Raw genomic sequence first — 19,136 nt, forward strand, 5'->3', positions numbered from 1 at the left:
ACAAGTGAACTCCACAGTTGGAGGTCACATTTCAGGAGCCTGGTGGAACAGGGGCTCAAAACAGAAAACAAATGAGGGGAAAACAGGGAAGGCCTTATTTTATTCCTGAGCTGAAGGCTGGGCTTCACACCTCCCTCATGTGTCCTGCGCCTGGCACACTTTGTCTGTGAACAGCCTGTGGAGATGGCTCTGGAGAGAGCTCTTCTGGTAGGGGGAGTGTTTAAGATGAGCTGCTTCCCCAGTAGCCAGGCAACCAGTACACAGTCTCAAAGAAGGCCAGCATGCAGGTGGCAGAGGTGTTGCTCAAGAGTTAATGCCAGTGACCACGTGTGAGGCCCTGTGTTCAAATACCAGTACTGCAGAGAGAGACAGAGACAGAGACAGAGAGACAGAAAGAGAGAGAGAGAGAGACAGAGAGACAGGGAAGTCTAGTCCCTGCAGAAGAGTGCCATCAGCTGAGAAAAACTATAGGGAAAGCTCACAGAGGCAGAATATGACCAGCAGATTGGGAAGGAGAGAGTGAGGGGAGGAAGAGAATGGAGGGAGGGAGAGGGAGAAGGGGGACAGGGAAAGAGAGATTGTGGAGGGAGAAGCAAGTCAGGCCATGGAGGCCATCAGCTTACTTGGGGAAATTAAGAACTTCCAAAATACCTTGTCAAGGCACAAAGGGCTTCTGGAAGCTTTTTGACAGCTTATAAACAGACACAAACAATTTTGTGAACCATGTATTTCTACATATACAGCTCTATTACAACAAAAAACAAGTAAAACTCACAAAGATAGACAAGTCTTTAAAGGAAAATCATTTTCACTTAAGTACAGAAAGATCATTTGCCAAATGACATCAAACAGAAACAGATAAAGGAAAAGCAGTTAGATACACAAGAGAAACAGAAATACAATAGCAATGGGAACTAATAAACCTTTGTCTTTAATGAATCAAGCAAGTAAAAGGCTATATTATTACATACCTTAAATAAGGGAGAATTAGTAAGACTGCATTTTAATCCTTGCAGAAAATATACTTTTTCCAGTTTCCTAGGGATAGTTACTAAAATTAAAAACTTATTAGGTCCTAAGAGAACATTAGTAAACTCCAAAAATTGTACAGGCCTTACCCTCCTTGACAATAGGCAATAAAACAGGAAGATTGTAACAAATATTAAAAGCAACAACAAATATCAAACTAGACACCTAAAAGCATAATTTAACTACTAAAATAAGAATAAAATCTGAAATTATAAATATACATCAATACGTAGAAATTAGAGATAGGCAGATATACTCAGAGGAAAATGGATAGTTTTACAATGCCAGTGTCTTTTATTAAGCAAGTAAAGACTGAAATGGCATTTAACTTGAAAAATAACAATAAAAACAACAATAAAATTAAGAAGAACACAAACCTAAAAATCTTGGTAAAACAGTAAATTGTAATGAATCTTATGGGTTGGTTCTTTGAAAAGACTAATACAAAGACTAGTTTCTAGGAAAACTAATTAGAATAAAAAAGAGAAAGCAGAGACAGAACTGAACAAGAAAAGAATACAGTATTATGCTGACAAATTTAAAGATCTTAATAAAATTATTATTTAGGAAAATTTAATTGCCAAAAACCTAGTGACAGGAGTAACAGTTTGAAGACATCATTGAGCAAGGAAAAAAATGAGGAAAATTATCAAAGAATTATTTCCTAAAAAAGGCACTATCTTTAGACAGTTTATACATGTTATAAAAACTTCAAAGAGCAAAGAATTGTAAATATTACTTAAACTATTCTAGGATATACAAAAAATATTGAGAGCTTCCTAGGTTCTCTCTCTTTTTAAAAAAGAAGTTAACAGAAAGATACCTAAGGAAAAAAATCACAAGTATCTCTCAATATGAGTTCCAAAATAAAATGAGTGAGCCAAATCCAGAAGAATGTTTTCTCATCATAAAGTTCTTAGTTTATTATACAAATAGTACACAATTTTATAGGAAAGGCATAAAACACAGATAAGAAACACAAAATGAAAACCTACCATAGGTCAACCAACTATAACTAACCACTGTTAACATTGAAAGGAAGTGTGGAGTTATATAATGACTTTACCAGAGTTTTGTAGAAACACATCCAGGGATTAACACTAGTGAATCTATTAAAATAATTCCTTTTAAGTCATAAAGAGAAAAACCAACTGATCTGCTTGACAGATGTAAAAAATTTGTTTACTAAAATCCCAGCATTCAACACTGAGAAAACTTTTAGCAAATTAGAAATAGAAGGGCCTAACTTTAATCTTAACAGTATCTTACCTTAAAAGTCACATTTATGCTTTTGGGAAAAGGCTAGAGATGTTCTCACCAAGAGAAAAATATATAAAGAAGCATATACAATACCAGCACACATATATAGGCATTAACATTACCTAAAAGTGCTGGTCAATGTGACGAGACAAGAAAGTAAAGTAAGATTATTAAAATATGGAGATAAAATTATCCCTACCCAGAACCATTACCTATCCAAAAGAGGCAAAAGGAATTAGCAAGACTACTAAAGTGAAAAGAATTCAGTAACTGGCTAGTTACAAAATAACCAATTGTCAGGTTAAATAAACAAGTATGCAACCAAGCAATACTCTTAAGCAGTTAGGAGTGAGGTAGATTGACACTTACCGACACAGGAAGATGTCAAAGGTCTATTGCCAAGTGAAGAACGCAAGCAGAGGAGTTGTATCATGCCAGCAAAAAAAATAAAAACCACTGAGGAATATGCACAAATTGTTGGAAATTTGGGAGGAATTTTAATTACATGGGAACTTTAATTTTTTCTTTTCTTTTAAGATCTGAAACTGGACTCAAACGCAGTACCTGACACTTTTGCTGATTGGCTAGCCGTCTACCAACTAAGCCATGCTCTCAACCTTAGATTTTTTTTTTCTTTTTTGGGAGTACTGAGTTTGAACTCAGGGCCTTACACTTGTTAGGCAGGGGCTCTATCTCCACCCTAGTACACTCCCAGGCCTTTTTGTGTTAGCTTCTTTTTCAAGACAGGGTCTCAAGATTTTGCTTACCTATGTTTCCCAAGTAGCTGGGATTTCATGTGTGAGCCACCAAACTCCCTGCCTTGTTTTTTATGTTTAAACTTACAAAACTTTTACCATCTTAAATTAGAAAAATCAGCAGATTTAATTTTCATTAAAAATAAAAAAAGGAGAGAGGTACACACTAAAAATAGGCAGCTGGAAAATATTTTCACAAGTAACAACAACTAAAAAAATTACCTTTATTAGGAAAAAAACAAAAACAGGCCGAGGGACATAAAATTAAACACTATGCTGAAAGAGAAATGATTATAAAGATGTTAATGCTATCGAATATACAAATTTTATATAATTCAATTTCCAATTGTCTTAAACATTACAAAAGAATCCTGATTTCTCTTGGAGCCATGGATGTGCAAAGAATACTGGGAATTTTTTTTTAAAGTATCAGGAGCCAAGGACATTTGTTCTAAAGTTAAGATGGTCTAGCAATGACTCCAGCTGGAGCATCTGACAGGAAATGGGCGCAGAGGCACACTTAGGACACTCAACACAGGACTGGGTGTACATTAAAAGTGGAACTGGATATTAGAATCAAAACAATAAATACACAAGAGGAAAAAATACTGATGAATATTAAACACTCATGAAATTAGAATTGGAAAGACCTTCATTAAAATGACAGGAAATGCAGTAACTACAAAGGGAAAGATGAATTTGACTAAAGAGTATTTTAAATATCTGAACATTAAACAAAAGCCATATATATAACCTAATTTTTAAAGAAATAAATGAGATCATTGGATATCTTATGAGAAAACTGGACAGAGGAGATGAATATAGACAGGTAACTCCCCCAAAAATACAGTTGGGTACTATTTTTCCTAACGAGGATCATATTTTAACCAATATTTAAATTTTTAGCTCCCATCTCCATATAGCAAGAGGGGTAGGAAGTTCTCGAGTATGGCTATGGTGGGTATAATCTGAGTATTCTTTCTGAAAGGCAATATGAGACAGTATATACTAGAAGTCCTAAAAATGGACGTGTGTGTGTGTGTGTGTGTGTGTGTGTGTGTGTGTATGCCAGTCCTACAGTTTGAACTTGTGGCCTAGGTGGTATCCCAGAGCTTTTTTGCTCAAGGCTAGTATTCCACCACTGGAGCCACAGCTCCACATCCCTTCTTTGGTGATTAATTAGAGATAAGATCCTCATGGACTTTCCTGCCTAGGCTGGCTAACCACAATCCTCAGTCTCCTCAGTAGCTAGAATTCCAGGTGTGAATCAACAGCACCCAACTGCTATTTCACTATTAGTCAGAATAGGGTATGCTGTTGCAGTTACAACCTAAATGCCAGGTGTAACACTGCAGGCTTGTTCCTCCTTGGTGTCTCTGTAGGTTGGTGGGTGGGGTGAAGTAGAGAGGAGGAGAGCTGTTTCACCGGTCCCTGAAGGACCCAGGTTGACACAAGCTCTACCATCATCACCATGTGCCAGCTGAGCAAAGGCACAGGCAGTGGAGCATTTCAGTCTCAGCCCGGAGTTCCAGCTTCCTGAATGGCTACAAAGAGTCTGGGAAGGGAGAAAGGGGGCTGCCGATAAGGAGAAGCACATTTGAGCCAGCAAGTCTAATTTTGGAACTGTATCCTAAGTGGATATCCTACAAGTTTACAAAGATGTCAGAAGAATTTCATCCTGTCCTGACTACAACAGTAAAAGACTGGAAATAGTCTAAGTATCCAAGGTATAACCTACCTCTGTGTTAAAAGGATGAGTCATATGCTGAGACAGAGGTCTAGTTACAATGCAGGGATAAAACAAAAGCATATTAGAGAACTGTGCATATAACATGACTGCAATTCATGGAAAATGTAAGGCAAATGCAGATGTACAGAAAAAAAGTGCGAAACCAAAATGTTAACAGCAGTTATAATCAGATGGTCTAATAATAGATGACTTTTTTTTTTAAGACTGTATCTCCTACATACCACAAGAAAGCATTTGAAGAGAAAAACAGTGGTACTTCTGGGAGATTCCACTTATTCACCCTGTACTCAACACTGAGCTTTTACATCTGATGTCACGAACGCCTTCTTGCCTGGCACACCAGGAGACACTCTCCCATGAAGCGCACAGGAGAGTGGGGACAGTAACTCACCCCACAGCTGTACATCATCCTGCATGAGTTGGGACTCCACTGGTGGGGGTTCCCGCCAGGTACACAGGTCCCTGCAGCGTGGAAAGCCACGCTGCAGTGAGCTCCGCACCAGCAAAGGGAGTGAGGCACCGAACAAACTCCTCTGGTTGTAAATGGACTCCAGAACACACACCACCACCACCAGAATCAGCTACAGAAAGACGCTTAGGTATACATTTTTTTTTTATTGAAAACTCTTCCTGTTTCCTCCCCTTGCTGTCTCCCCCTCACACATACACATGGATACACACACACACACACACACGCACACACACACACACAATGAGTCCTAAGTTCACAAGAACATTTCATCCAGCTCAAAATTCTTACATCAGCCACCCTCTGACCAGGCCTGTGTTTCAGGAGGAGATAGGTATGTATATAGAAAATATATGTAGACAATACACATTGTGTTTCGAATTCCCTACCATTCCCTCCATTGTCCACTTTTTTCTTTGGGGAAGCCATGTACTTAGAATGTACAGTCTGTGTCAACTATGACTATCACTTAGGAATATATATGGACATTGATGTGCTAGCTTATATTGCACGCAATTTAAAATTCAACAATTGAGCCCAGTGCTGGTGGCTCACATCTACAATCTTAGCTACTCAGGAGGCTGAGATCTGGCTCAGGCAGGAAAGTCTGTGAAACTCTTATCTCCAACTAATCCCTAGAAATCAAGAAGTGGAGGTGTGGCTCAAAAAATGGTAGAGTGCTAGCCTTGAGCAAAAAGAGCTCAGGGACCCCACAACTGACATATGGACACACACAAAATTCAATGATTGTTCCAGTGAACAAAAGAATGGTAACTTAGAAAGATGGATGTCAGAGGAGGCCCTCATTCAGTTATTAGCAAAGCAATAAAACTGGCTTGCTCTGGAAGGTTGAACTCTTTCAAGTGTCACATCATGGCTGCCTTCTTTCCCATGCTGCACCTGGCCACAAGTGGGGCCCACTTTAAGGTCTCTGGCACACCCTGTGGTGCCCAACTTGCCTGTTTTCTACAGCAAAGGAGACATGCGTGGAGAAAGAGCCCCGAATGGGCAGTCTGGGATACTCCTGGGCAGCACAATAGCTGTACTATGGTTGATGTCTCATGTCCATCGTGGTGCATGTCAGCTAGGCATCTGCCAGCCTCTAGGAAGTCTGTGGTTGGAAGCCTCAGGCTGGAGCCCAGGCCCCCTGCGGGTGGTCTTCCTGGGTGCACGCAGCCTGATCTAAGCACTGCGCATGTCTGGAGCACAGAGGCCCAGTAGACCTGGGTAGAGCCTGTGCTGCTGGTCACATCACTTCTTGTCTCTGCAAGTCATCATCTGGCTGCATCTAATGCAGTAGCACAAGGGGAGATGACACTGTTGGACCAGAGTTGACTATGCGGACTGAGTTGAGTTCTCTTTCCCCTCTGGGCCTGACCTATGACTAATGGTTTTCCATGCCCAGGGCACTGGAAGGTATCTCCTCTTCAGTCCCTGCTTAAGTAATGTATCCAGTTGGGTCTTGACAAGAATGAGTAGTTGTATGGCTTAAGAGTGCAGAGATTGCTGAGAGCTAGTGGCTCATGCTTGTAATCCTAGCTACTCAGGAGGCTGAGCTATGAGGATCAACATTCAAAGCCACCCAGGGCAGAAAATTCCCTAGAGACTCTTATCTCCAATAATCTACTAAAAAAAACTGGAAGTGGTGCTGTAGCTCCAAGTGGTAGAGCTCTAGCCTTGAGCAAAACAGCTGAGAGACAGTGCCCAGGTCCTGAGTTCAAGCCCCACGACTGTCTGACCAACTGAGAAGAAAAAAAAAAAATAAAGAGTGCAGAGATTGCCTTAACCTCTTTGGGCCATAGAAAGCCAGCCTTTGAGATGTCAAAAGCAGAAAACCACATCTGGAAACTGACAATGAGGTTCTGGCTCTCCCTCTTCCAGGCAGCATAATGAGGCTGTGATGGTCATGATGATGGCCTCGAGGCTGGGCTGGACACCATGACAAAGAAGGCATGTCACGCCAGCTCAAGTGGAAAGTGAAAACCCAGACCAGCTCAGTGCATCAATTCATCATATCCAGCCACTGTTCACAGTGTTAGAGGCTGATGGGAGGACCAGCCCATTGCTGACTGTCTAAGCTATTCCTGAGCCTTATTTTGCTTAGAAGACACAAATGAAAAGAAACACTGGGGACACGAGAGAAAAGACACAATGGAAAGTTCAGTGCTTGTGTAGTATTGTGCTTCTGTGGAACCCAGTCCCCTTCCTCCTGACAGAGGGGACCCTTCAGCTATGTGGGGTGAGCCCCACACAATAAAACTCCTGCCAGAGGGGACCCTTGACCCCTGCACAAGGACTGTAAGTGCCTCACCTGCTGCTGCACCACACTCTCCAGTGTGTGATGAACAAGGTCAAGGGTCTGGGTCCACACAGCCCATGCAGTAAACTTCAGCACTCTCTACACTTCACTGGTGTTTTTTTCACATCATTGCTACAGGAATGCACAAGTATCCTTAGCAGCTATCTTCCTATAGCCAAGTTACCTACAGCTGTTTCCAGTTAGCAAAGAGTTCCTTCTGCATCAGCAAGTCAACCTGTAGATGAGGTGGCAGTCACCTGAGACCCAAGTGGTAAGTGTCTGGGGTCCCAAGGCCTACTGCTCCTGGGAAGCCACATGCCAATCTGCTGACAGAGGGTGGGCCTAACTGGCTTCGGAAAAATTCCCTTTCCTCCATGCTGGGGCTATGGGATAGACTCACAGCTGGCCCAGTGTTGGGGTCTCCAGGTCCAGCCAGTAGGGAACTGCTACAACTTCCTGAAAGCTCTGGGGAAGGGCAGAGCCAGCTGCACTGTGGCCTGAGTGACCACAGGGCTGACCACACTTTCCATTTCCTGTGTACTCAAGGCTCCCTCAGGCTGCAGGGGCTCCTTAGTACTCCAGATTGCCGGCTTTCTCTCCTTTCCTATCAAAGAAGACTTCCTTGTTCAAAGAGACATCGCAACCAGAGCAAGGACAGCGAATGGCTTGGTCATCCACCTGGGGACCTGGGTCACAGTTATATGAACCCTATTTCCCCTCCCCTTAGCCTAAATTCAGCAACAAGCACTTCAAACCCTACAAGGATGTTTTTAGAAGTTCTCTTAGGTGGTTCTGTTTGGGGTGAGGGTGGGGCAAAGCTTTCCCTTGCCTAAGGCATTCACCATGTGTGGGGCCAGGGACAGGAAACACTTGCTCTGCAAAGGTGGGCCACCTTGCTCTGCAAAGGTGGCCATGTAGGGAGCCAGTGACACACAAAGTCCACTGAGAAGCTCTGTGTGACAGCAGAGGCTCATGGCTCTACCCTGTCCAGAAGGACCTGGGGAAGCCAGAGGAAGACCTGGGCAGAACTTCTCTGTCACTGAGGCCAAGGCTTGCCAGCTAAGCAACTCTCTCAGCCTCATGGACCTGGAGGATTTTTTATTTGAGTGTTTAAATCCATCCAGGCATACCAGCCTAGCTCCTCAGTCCTAACCAGCCTCTATACTATGGACAGCCAGTGTTCTGGGTCCTTCAGGCTATGGCCGCTGCATGAAGAAGGTGATCACAGGGAAATGATTCTCCTTTAGAGGATGCTGGGGGCGCTCAGATCAGTCCCTATGTTCCCCATTACCACTCACCCTACCCCAGAGCCACCGGAGCCACCTCTGGGTATGACCACTGCTAGTCACATCCACTTCTGGTAACTTCCCAGCACAAAGGAGATGGTGAATCACTCAACAGGCTTCTAAATTCTGCTGAGGATGTGATTAAAACGCTTCTGTTTCTGTGTTTAGTTGAGCAAGTATTTATTGAGCACCGACTCTGCCAGGCACTGTGCCAGGTACCCTCACTACCTGCTGTTCCCACAGCACAAGTATCTGTTCAGAAATGAAAACCAAGAAGAGGAACATTGTTGCAACCATACAAACAGGAGACTGGGCATAGCCATGCTAGTGATTGTCAGGACAGAAAAAGAACCCACCAGGAACTCACTTCCTTTCTCCTAGAGTCTCTGCTAAGGGGTCACTTTACAGCCTTCAGTTTTTACTGACAGAACTGGCTGTCTCCATGCCCTCCTTGAGTGATCTGATGCTACTCAAAAATAAAAGGAAAATGGCTGTTGTACACAGGGTATTAATATTTGGATTAGAAAATACTTTTTTCCCCCTCCAGTTCATAGGGTTGCAACAGCCCTTAAGGAAGATACAAACATCCCTGCCCTGACTGCATGAGCGCTTAAGGTAGACTAGTTCTAGATTCCTGAGTCAGAGTCTTCCAGTTGTCCACAACCTCACAAGGCCAGAGAAGCAAGAGATTTCTATGCTGGAGAGGAGTGGGTAGACGGCACAACTGGTTTGGAAACACAACAAACTGCACCTGAATTTACAGAAACAATGCAAACGGGAGAACGTCCTGGTCCTGGGACTCACGATCTGATCAATGGAGCTGGACCTTAATTGTCAGTGCCCAGCTTGGAGAGCCCTCTGCGGAAGTCATGGAGGTCATCAATCTTTCCATCCAGCACCTCCAGGAAGCTCTTCAACTCCCCCTTCAGGTGACGCTGTCTGTATTTACTCTCCTCAATGTCCGTCTTTAGAGACCGCACTTTGTCTTCCAGGTTTTGATTGTCTCTCTCTGCTGCCTACAGAACATGGGAAATGTGAAATGAGTCTGGAGGAAGGGACAGGTAGAAGGGGGAGAATGATGGAAGGGGTGACTGATCAAGAAGCATTGGATACATGAATGGACATGTTTAGTTATAACCACCCCCTTGAACTACCAATTGAAGTTTAGAGGGGGAAGGATCTGGAAAAGAGTGGTAGAGAAGAGCCATCCACTGAAACCTGCCAGAGCCAGACCTATCATTCACCATCAAACCTGTGCATCTGGGCTGGGACCTAAGACCTCAGGGGCAAGTTATACCCTTTAATGCCCTAGCTTGTGACTGCCAAGTCAGATGGGAGACAGCAAGCATTGGGCACAAGCTCCCACCACAGCCAATCAAGACTCATGGTACATAGGTCTGGAGCTACTAAAGGCAGGACAGCTGTGAGTCCCTAGGGAGCCTTAGCCTCTATGTCGCGCAGAACTGTATTTTGTGTGTATAAACTGGGATTTTCTTGAACATTCACCCAGGAACCATTTGCCAGTACAGTCCTGGGTCTGTGCAACTCAGTAACACACTCATATTTGTACAGGGGCCTGAAGTGAGGAAGTCCTGGGAGGTGAAGGAGGGCCCAAAGAGCCTCACTTTGTGGATCCACAAGCCACGGCTAGAGAGGAAGGCCCACACTACAAATATCTATCTACACTACAATTATTCATAGGACTTCTTTTTTTTTTTTTTAGCCAGTCCTGGGGCTTGAACTCAGGGCCTGAGCACTGTCCATGGCTTCTTTTTACTCAAGGCTAGCACTCTGCCACTTGAGCCATAGCACCACTTCCAGCTGTTTCTATATATGTGGTGCTGAGGGATCAAACCCAGGGCTTCATGTATATGAGATGAGCACTTTACCACTAGGCCATATTCCCAGCCCCATAGGACTTCTTTGTACAAGTTGAAAGAAAGGAAGACCAGCACTGTTGAGTCATCCCAGGATCGGGGGGGGCATGCAATTACTACTGGCCTTTTATAATTAGAATATAGCTCTTTGCCATCTTAGGTAAGAAAGTGAGAGGGAGAGCAGAAACCAGTAACATGCTGATTGCCATCTCACTAATCCAGGACAGACACACCCTCCCCCCCTGCCCCTTACCTCTAACTTCTCAGACACATATTCACACTCTGACATGAGCTGAGGTATAATTTCACTTTGTTTCCGGAGGTCTTTCAACTCCTATGGGAATCAGAGATTTGAAAAAGAACACACAAGGAGATCAGATATGATGTATCAAGCCTGGAACCCTAGCTACTTAAGAGGCAGAGATCAGGGGGTTACAGTTCAAGGCCAGACAGGGAAGATGTTTGTGGGACAACCTGCCAACCAATGTCTGGGAAAGAGATGCACACTGTCATCCTTGGGACAGGAGGAGGCACAAGGCTGGCCAGAGATAAAACAAGACCCTACCCATGACAAAAGGGTTTGATGGTGTGACCGAAGTGACAGAGTGCCTATCTGGAAAGTCTGAGTACTATCAAAAAAAGAAAGAAAAGATGTTTTCTTGAAGATCATTAACTTGTGCATATACCAATGGAGGATGCTCCTTCCTGTCTGCATTAATAGGAATGGCGATGGCACTACTCTGAAACATCAGGTGGTTCCAAGGGCCTTGATGACCACATGAGATCTGAGGAGCACCATAGGTTCTGTTTTTTTATTGCAGAGGGAAAATTGAGGCCTAGAGAGGTTTGGTAACCTGCCCATGTCTCCACTGTGTGTGGATTTAATTGCTCCACCTCCCAGAATATGATGATATATTAATTGTTCTCCTTTCCAGAATACATAGAATGACTGCATCACAACTGTTGCTCTAGCAGCATTAATTTGACAACAGAACTCAAATTCGGATGACTGGGAATCTGTAAGCATTTACCCAAGTGTTTGGTGAAGTCAGACTCACTCCTGGGTTTGAGTGGAGTGGGTCTGAGTGGATGCATCTGTGCATCATGCTGTGACTCTATTCCAGTATCAAGGCAGCTATTGGGGCCAGGGTCATGCCACAGGCCACTTGTCATGTCCTGGGGTGGAGGTCACCCCCAAAGGCCCAAAGGACCCTATTCACTCTGTCTGCTACTCACTGTCTCTTTCTCTCTGAGTTCTGATTCCAGTTCCTCGATTCTCCTCTTCAGCTGGGTATTCTTCTCCTTCTCTCTGTTGATCTCACTGCACTGTTCTTCTAGCTCATCAATCTTCAATAAAACACCACATGTTAAGTAAGGCAGGGAAGTTGGGCTACTTTAGTCATTAACAATAGATTACATAGATCACTACCACTTCTTAATGCCTCCCCCCCACCCACACCCCCGCCCCTTCTGGAGCTTCTTTTGCTCAAAACAAGCATTCTACCACTTGAGCCACAGCACCACTTCTGGCTTTTTAGAATAGTTTATTGGAGATAAGAGTCCCAGGGACTTTCCTCCTGAGTAGCTAGGATGACAGGCCTGAGCCACTGGTGCCCAGCTGCTTTCTTTTAAAATGTAAAATTTCTTTTGTAGCTATGAACACAGCTCCCCATGGGGCTGTTTGCCCTGCTTGCACAGGATATGCCTTACTTAAAACCAGCTGGGCTGGGTGCTGGTGGGCTCTTATCTCCAATTAACCACCAGAAAACTGGAAGTGGCATTGTGGCTCAAGTAGTAGATTGCTGGCCTTGAGCTAAAGAGCTTAGGGACAGTGGCCAGGCCCATAGTTCAAGCCCCACAACCGACAAAAACAAAACAAAACATCTCCAAAACAAGCAGAACCAGGGTCAGAGCTTAGCTCTTGGTATAGAAAAAAGAAAGGGCAATCATCTCTCTGGTAGGTAGATCTGCCAGAGCTCAGCTCTTGGCTTAGAAAAAAGAAAGGGCAATCAATCCCTCTGGTAGGTAGATCTGCCAGGCCTCCGACAAAAATGTGCAAAGTCAGCAACTGGCCTGGTGTCCCTGATGGTCAGCACTCTCAACACAGATGGAAAACGACATGAGGTCATACCCCCATGAAAGGAAGGAAAGAAGGAAAAGATGAAGGAAAGAAAGGAGGAGAGGAGAAAGAAGGAGGGAAGGACGGAGGGAGGGAAGGAGGGAAGGAGGGAGGGAGGGAGGGAGGGAAGAAGGAAGGAAGGAAAGAAGGAAGGGAGGGAGAGAGAGAGGGAGGGAGGGAGGAAAGGTGGAAGGAAGGAAGGAAGGGAAGAAGGGAGGAGGGAAGGAGTAAGAGATCTGGATGGATGATGGGCCATGAGTTTGGCCTAGTGGTAGAGTGCTTGCCTAGCATGCACAAAGCCCTGGGTTCGATTCCTTGGTACCACATACACAGAAAAAAAAAAAAAAAAGCCAGAAGTGGTGCTGTGGCTCAAGTGGTAGAGTGCTAGCCTTGAGAAAAAAAAAAAGAGCTCAAGGACAGTACTCAGGTCCTGAGTTCAAGCCTGAGAACTGGCAAAAAAAAAAAAGGTGGGGGGGGATCTGGATGGAAGCAGGCTTTTGAAAAAATGCTCTTCCTTACATCCTAGATCTATTTTCTCACTTCTCTGGATCCCTGACCATGAGGTTGGAAGAAGGCCATCACAACCAAAAGCAGCCCATGGTTGGCATGGAGAAAATGGAGATGGCCCTCTGAGGATGGTAAGGCCGCACCCTCCAGTTCATCCAGCTTTCCTTAGCAACAGAGTTACAAAACTTGGTAGCATAAAGTAAGAGATTTTGATGACTAAATTCCTCCTAAGAAGGGAAGGAAGATGGTGGGATAGTCAAAATGAAGGCAGCAAGCCTTCCTCCTGCACACGGGAATGAGAGCAAAGTGAGAGCAAGAGTGAAGGAAGAAGGAAAAGGACGGTAAGCTGCCTGTATCCCAATGCCCAGCCCACAGCCCTCCTTCCCGCTAGTTGCTGCTTCCCATGTGGGGCTCACCTTGCTTCGGAGCCGGTCGTTCTCATCTCTGCAGATGGAGAACTGCCTTTTCCACTGCTCTACACTGGCTGCTGACTCCTGAAGCGCTGTAGTCAGCCGGGCGTTGCTCTCTCGTAAGGTCTGCAGCTCTATCTCCCACTTCTTCACATTGGCAGCACTGTGAGGAAGACAGTCAGTGACAAAGATAGCAGTGGCAGGACAGCTCATCCCAGGGGAAGCTGACATATTCATCCAGAGGGCCTGGCACCCCTTTAGTGTGGACATGTCACCATGACGGCTTGTTTTCTTAAATAAGTGCCTTAGAAGATGGGCTCTGAATTGCTGTAGGTCCACAGGGCCTTGTGAGTTTCAGGAGAGCCACAAAAACCTCTCTGGAGACCTAAGTGTGAATAAATGTGCCATGAAACAGACAGGCTTTGGGCTGATACTGGCCCTGTTGTAACCAGTGCCTTTACAGAGCTCTCTAGGAATTTAAATTTTGAGGCCAGGGTCTGGGGGGCGGGGGTTAGGAGATAGTGACTGGGTGCCATTCCTTGTGAGCCGATCTGGGCACAGAGGTTTCTGGGATCAACTTACAAATCCAGAGGCCTATAGCTCTGGGCCCCTCTGAGAGCTAAAGGCTTCAGAGCTCTGGGCTTACTTGCCCCACCTGCATATGAGGAGCCCACGGTCTATGGACACCTGCACTTTCACCTCTACCTTCTTCTCCTGGAAGAAGCTGAAATGAGTGGGAATCTGGTTTTGCCCAGTCACCATTCCCTTCCTAGCCTCTTCCTTCCTCTTCTTAGAACCCACACTTTTTAGCATTGAATGTGACCTGAACTGATGGGGCAGAGTTGCATGTGACAAGCTCATCAGGAAGTTTCTGCCTGGCTGAGGACAGTCCATTTCTGAAGGCCTTTGTTGCTTTTCTTTTCTTTTTAAAGTAAGTGCAACTGGGCTGGGGATATGGCCTAGTGGCAAGAGTGCTTGCCTCATATACATGAGGCCCTGGGTTCAATTCCCCAGCACCACATATATAGAAAAGGGCCAGAAGTGGTGCTGTGGCTCAAGTGGCAGAGTGCTAGCCTTGAGCAAAAAGAAGCCAGGGACAGTGCTCAGGCCCTGAGTCCAAGCCCCAGTACTGGCCAAAAAAATAATAATAATAATAATAAAAAAATAATAAAGTAAGTGCAACTATGTCTGAATAATTCCTATTGGGAACCTAGGAATTGATTGGAAAATGCATGCTTTCGGTTTCAAATGCCACAGACTGGAAAAATAGTAAGATGCTATTATCTGATGAATTAGAGCTGAGATTTTAAGCTGATTTAGGGAAGTGGCTTCATGCCTGTTCCTGTAACTCACTTGTTCATGAAACTTGGGTTTGAAAATATTTATTTTTAGAGGTGAAACATTTTCATTCAGGCATCCCACTGTGACTTACACATCCAAAAGTAGTCTGCAATTGTCTGGCAAGTAGGGAAAATGACTGGTCACAGTTTTATCTTTCAATGATAAGACTCAGAACTCAGAAACCAGCGGAGGGATCAGGGTCTCACATGCTTTCTGGAATTCCTGGGTCAGATCACAGGAACTGAATTTCAAGCCATGAGGTGGTGGGTGCCAGCCCTTTGTTGGCTCCACTGTAGAATGTGACTGGCCAAGATATTCCTGAAAAGAATCTGCAGCCCTTAGTGGAAGGCATAGGTGTCCTGTGATTAGAAAATTTGCTCTCAGCCATGTTAACTTGGGCTGGGGCTCAGTTTTCTTGTATGTACACTGGGGGAATTTACAGGATGGTTCCTAGATGCTATAGCTCTTAAATGGGCACGTATGAAGAGGAAAATGTCTCACCCACAAAGAGGAGGCTGCGGAAGATGGCCAAGGCCCTGGGCCTGATGAAGAGAGTAAATCTGAAGGCACTCATGAACTAGTCCATAAGACATAAACACAAGCACAGCTTGTTATTAAAAATAGGCATCATGGTCAATATAAAGACTGCCATAGGGGACATTGGTACCTTACAATCTGTCACAGCTTCTTAGCTCTTCTCAACAGAAGGTCATTTGGGCCTGCAGCTGAATCTTGTGATCCCTCCACGGTACTCATGTATTTAATGCCACACTAGATGTCACAAATACGGACAACCACATGTGAACTAAAACTAAAAATATATACTTAAAAGAGAAGCTAGGGGCTGGAAGTCCTCATCTGTCATCCTAGATCTGAGATCTGAGAACTGTGATTCAATACCAGCCTAGGAAGAACAGTCTATGAACATCCATGAGACTCTTATCTCCAATTAACCAGAAGAAAAGCTGGAAGTGGAGCTGTGGCTCAAGTAATAGAGTACCATCCTTGAGCAAAACAGCCAACTAAGAATGTAAGGTCCTGAGATCAAGCCCTAGTAACACCCACACAATATATATATCTCATAATATAATATACATTTAAAAGTATACTTTAACATATCTATTTTAAAAGAAAAAGAACATGTCATTTATGTTTAAAATCATTTTAAAGTTTTCTTCATATAGATTTGTCAAGTTTATTCCTATTTTAAGATTTCAGTTCATGCTATAAAAGAAATGTCTTCTTTAAATACATATCCTGCGTGATGCATTTGTATATATGAATATTATTGACTTGCGTGTGATTTTATATTATCCTTCACAATTTCATAGGTTTTTCACATGCTTTTTTTGATATTTAAAAATGCAATCTCATATATGAATAAGTGGTAAATGGGTCTCCTAAAAAACAGAGTAAAGCACAACTGCAAAGACATACAACATACTTTGTCACATTCACACCTCACACATATCCGCACAACTTCCTCTCCTGTACATATACTCCCACGCCTCACACATGCTGACTGGTGCTGGTGTGGGAAGCCAGTTGGTCTTCCTGTGATCAGGAGACAGGAAGGATGTCCTCTCTCAATTCTCTGAAACCCTTCCCATGTCAGCCCGAGAAGCTTCGAAGCAGTATCCATGGAGGACTAAGGGTCTGGAATGCAAACCATTCTTACCTCTGTGTCAGAGCGATTTTCAGCTTGTCGTTCTCAGATTTGAGGTGCGTGTCCGCTGCGCCCACATGAGAGGCTTTTTCATCGTCAGTCCCGTTGACACTGGATGCCTGAGTAGAAGATGGGGTTTCACACCCAGATTCCTGGCCAAAGTGAATTATCTGCACACGTTACTGCTTGTACTCACATTGGCAGCAAAGTAGAAACTGTGTTTATGAGTGTGAACAAACAAATGCATCTAAATAGGATGCAGCCAAGACTAACAAGAAGGTGATGGAGACTCAATCACAGGGGAAAAGCCCTGAGGAATCCACACAAATTCATAAAGTCAGTGTGTTTTACTGGCAAGAGAACATTGGGGGCCACTGCTCAATGCCTCTTTATTAAAATAATTTTTTTTTTGTGCTAGTCCTAGGGCTTGAACCCAGGGCCTGGGTTGCTATCCTTGAGCTTCTTTCTGCTCAAGGTTAGCACTCTACCTACTTGAGCCACAGCTCCCCTCCCAGATTTTTTTTAAAGGTAGTTTTAGTGGAGAAAAAACTCTCCCAGACTTTCTTGCCTGAGCTGGCTTTGAATTGTGATCCTCAGATCTCAGCACAGGTGTGAGCCACTGGCAACTGGCTCTTTACCTAAATTTTATAGATAAACCTTCCAAGCTGAAATATCAAGGCCCCTTAAAAAACACAAGAATAAGCAATAATGAAAGGAATAGAGAAAAGGTACAGAAGTTGAGTCAACTGAGAAATCCTGGGGCTATGGAGACTTATCACATAGTCATGAGGAAAACAGGAATGACTGTAGAATTGTGCCATCTCCATCACTACTTAGCACTGCCTGAATGCTCTAACTTGTGCTCTCCAATAAGCCAAACATAAGGAGGTGAAACATCATCTGGCCCTGGATAAGATCTTAGGAAGATCTTATTTAGCTTCCAATAAGCATAAAGGCAAGGGCAGAGCCACAAAGGAATTGGTATATAAATTTGACTTTGTATTTTGCATTGCAAAAAAGTGCCAAAAACAAAAGTAAAATGCAAATAGAAGCCTAGGGAATATATTTGCAGCAGATATTAAAAATGAAATGTCAATAACTTTTCTGTATTGAAAAACTTTCAAAGAGTCCTTATCTTTCAGAGTTACACACTGAAATATTTATGGTGGGAAGAAGATAGCATTAGAACATGAAGAAAGGGGTAAAAGGAGAAGGAATGGGTAAAGCAATTAATCATAAATTCCTAATTGTTAAAGCTGTCCTATGAGCATGTGGAGGTTCATATAGAGTTTTGCCTAGTTTCTATATTTGTTCTCTATTTGTATTTCTGTATTTGTTCTGTATTTGTTCATGTTGAAGAATTGATCACTGGGTGCTAGTGGCTCATGCTTGTCATCTTTAGCTACTCAGGAGGCTGAGATCTGAGGATTATGGCTTGAAATCAGCATAGGCAGGAAAATCTATGAGATTCATTTTCCAATTAAACACCAGAAAGCTTGGAAGTGGAGCTGTGGCACAAGTAGTAGAAAACTAGCCTTGAGCAAAACAGCACAGGGACAGGCCCTGAGTTCAAGCCCCAGAACCAGAATACACATACATACCACACACAAATTATCAAGTTCTTAGAAATCCATATGTGAACACCTGCATTTTTTAAAGAAGGAAAATGACTATGGGTAATACAAAAGAAGAAATGCATATAGTTGGTGTGGGGGTGTGCACGTGGGAGGCATGAATAACTAAGGAAGATGTTGTCCAAAGCCAGTCGTAAGTAAAACTGTGAGACCATCTCTGAAAAATAACTAAAGCAAAAAGAAATGGGAGTGTTGCTCAGAAAGCTGCCTAGCAAGTTCAAAGCCCTGAGTTCAAACTACAGCACCATTAAAGAAGAAAGGAAAGAAGAAATGCATATAATCAACAGACATAAAATCAATGTCACTAGAAAAGTAATATAAAGTGAAAGAAACAAGCCAATAAAGTTCATTTTTTCATCTGTCAAATTAACAAAGCTTTCCTGGTAGGGTGTAGGAAGAAAGCCTTACTCACTGCTGGTGGGAATAGAATGCACAGTGCTGTAGGCTAAGTGTACAGTGTACCTCAACACCTAATACCTGTAAGCCATACTTCTATTTCAACAATTTGTCCTGCAGAAACCATCAAATGAGCCAGGCAAGACAGTTCTTCACAGTGTTATTTATATTAATGAAAAAAACAGAGCTGGGCGCTGGTGGCTCATGCCTTGAATCCTTGCTACTCAGAGGTTGAGATCTGAGGATCATGGTTTGAAGCCAGCCCGGGAAGGAAAGCCCATGAGATGCTTATCTCCAATAAGCTACTCAGAAAAAGCCAGAAGTTTCCCTGTGGCTCA

General features: G+C 43.6%; 2 protein-coding genes across 5 annotated transcripts in view; one reads left to right on the forward strand and one right to left on the reverse strand.

The window, feature by feature from the left end:
- The window catches only part of Whamm (WASP homolog associated with actin, golgi membranes and microtubules), a 42,105-nt gene that overhangs the window by 20,740 nt on the left and 2,229 nt on the right, over positions 1-19,136 (forward strand). The window lies entirely within an intron of this gene.
- The window catches only part of Homer2 (homer scaffold protein 2), an 86,688-nt gene continuing 74,560 nt past the window's right edge, over positions 7,009-19,136 (reverse strand). For 3 of the 4 annotated variants that reach the window (XM_048368904.1, XM_048368902.1, XM_048368900.1), the window contains exons 5-9: positions 16,781-16,920; positions 13,768-13,924; positions 11,962-12,072; positions 10,979-11,059; positions 7,009-9,864 (exon numbers count right to left, since the gene is read on the reverse strand). In XM_048368904.1, coding sequence (XP_048224861.1) covers positions 9,676-9,864; positions 10,979-11,059; positions 11,962-12,072; positions 13,768-13,924; positions 16,781-16,920 — 678 coding nt within the window. In that variant the 3' untranslated portion in view covers positions 7,009-9,675. The remainder of the gene's footprint in view (positions 9,865-10,978; positions 11,060-11,961; positions 12,073-13,767; positions 13,925-16,780; positions 16,921-19,136) is intronic. The other variant, XM_048368901.1, reaches the window with a different exon arrangement.

This window comes from Perognathus longimembris, chromosome 20 (genome assembly GCF_023159225.1).
Source record: "Perognathus longimembris pacificus isolate PPM17 chromosome 20, ASM2315922v1, whole genome shotgun sequence".
NCBI lineage: Eukaryota > Metazoa > Chordata > Mammalia > Rodentia > Heteromyidae > Perognathus > Perognathus longimembris.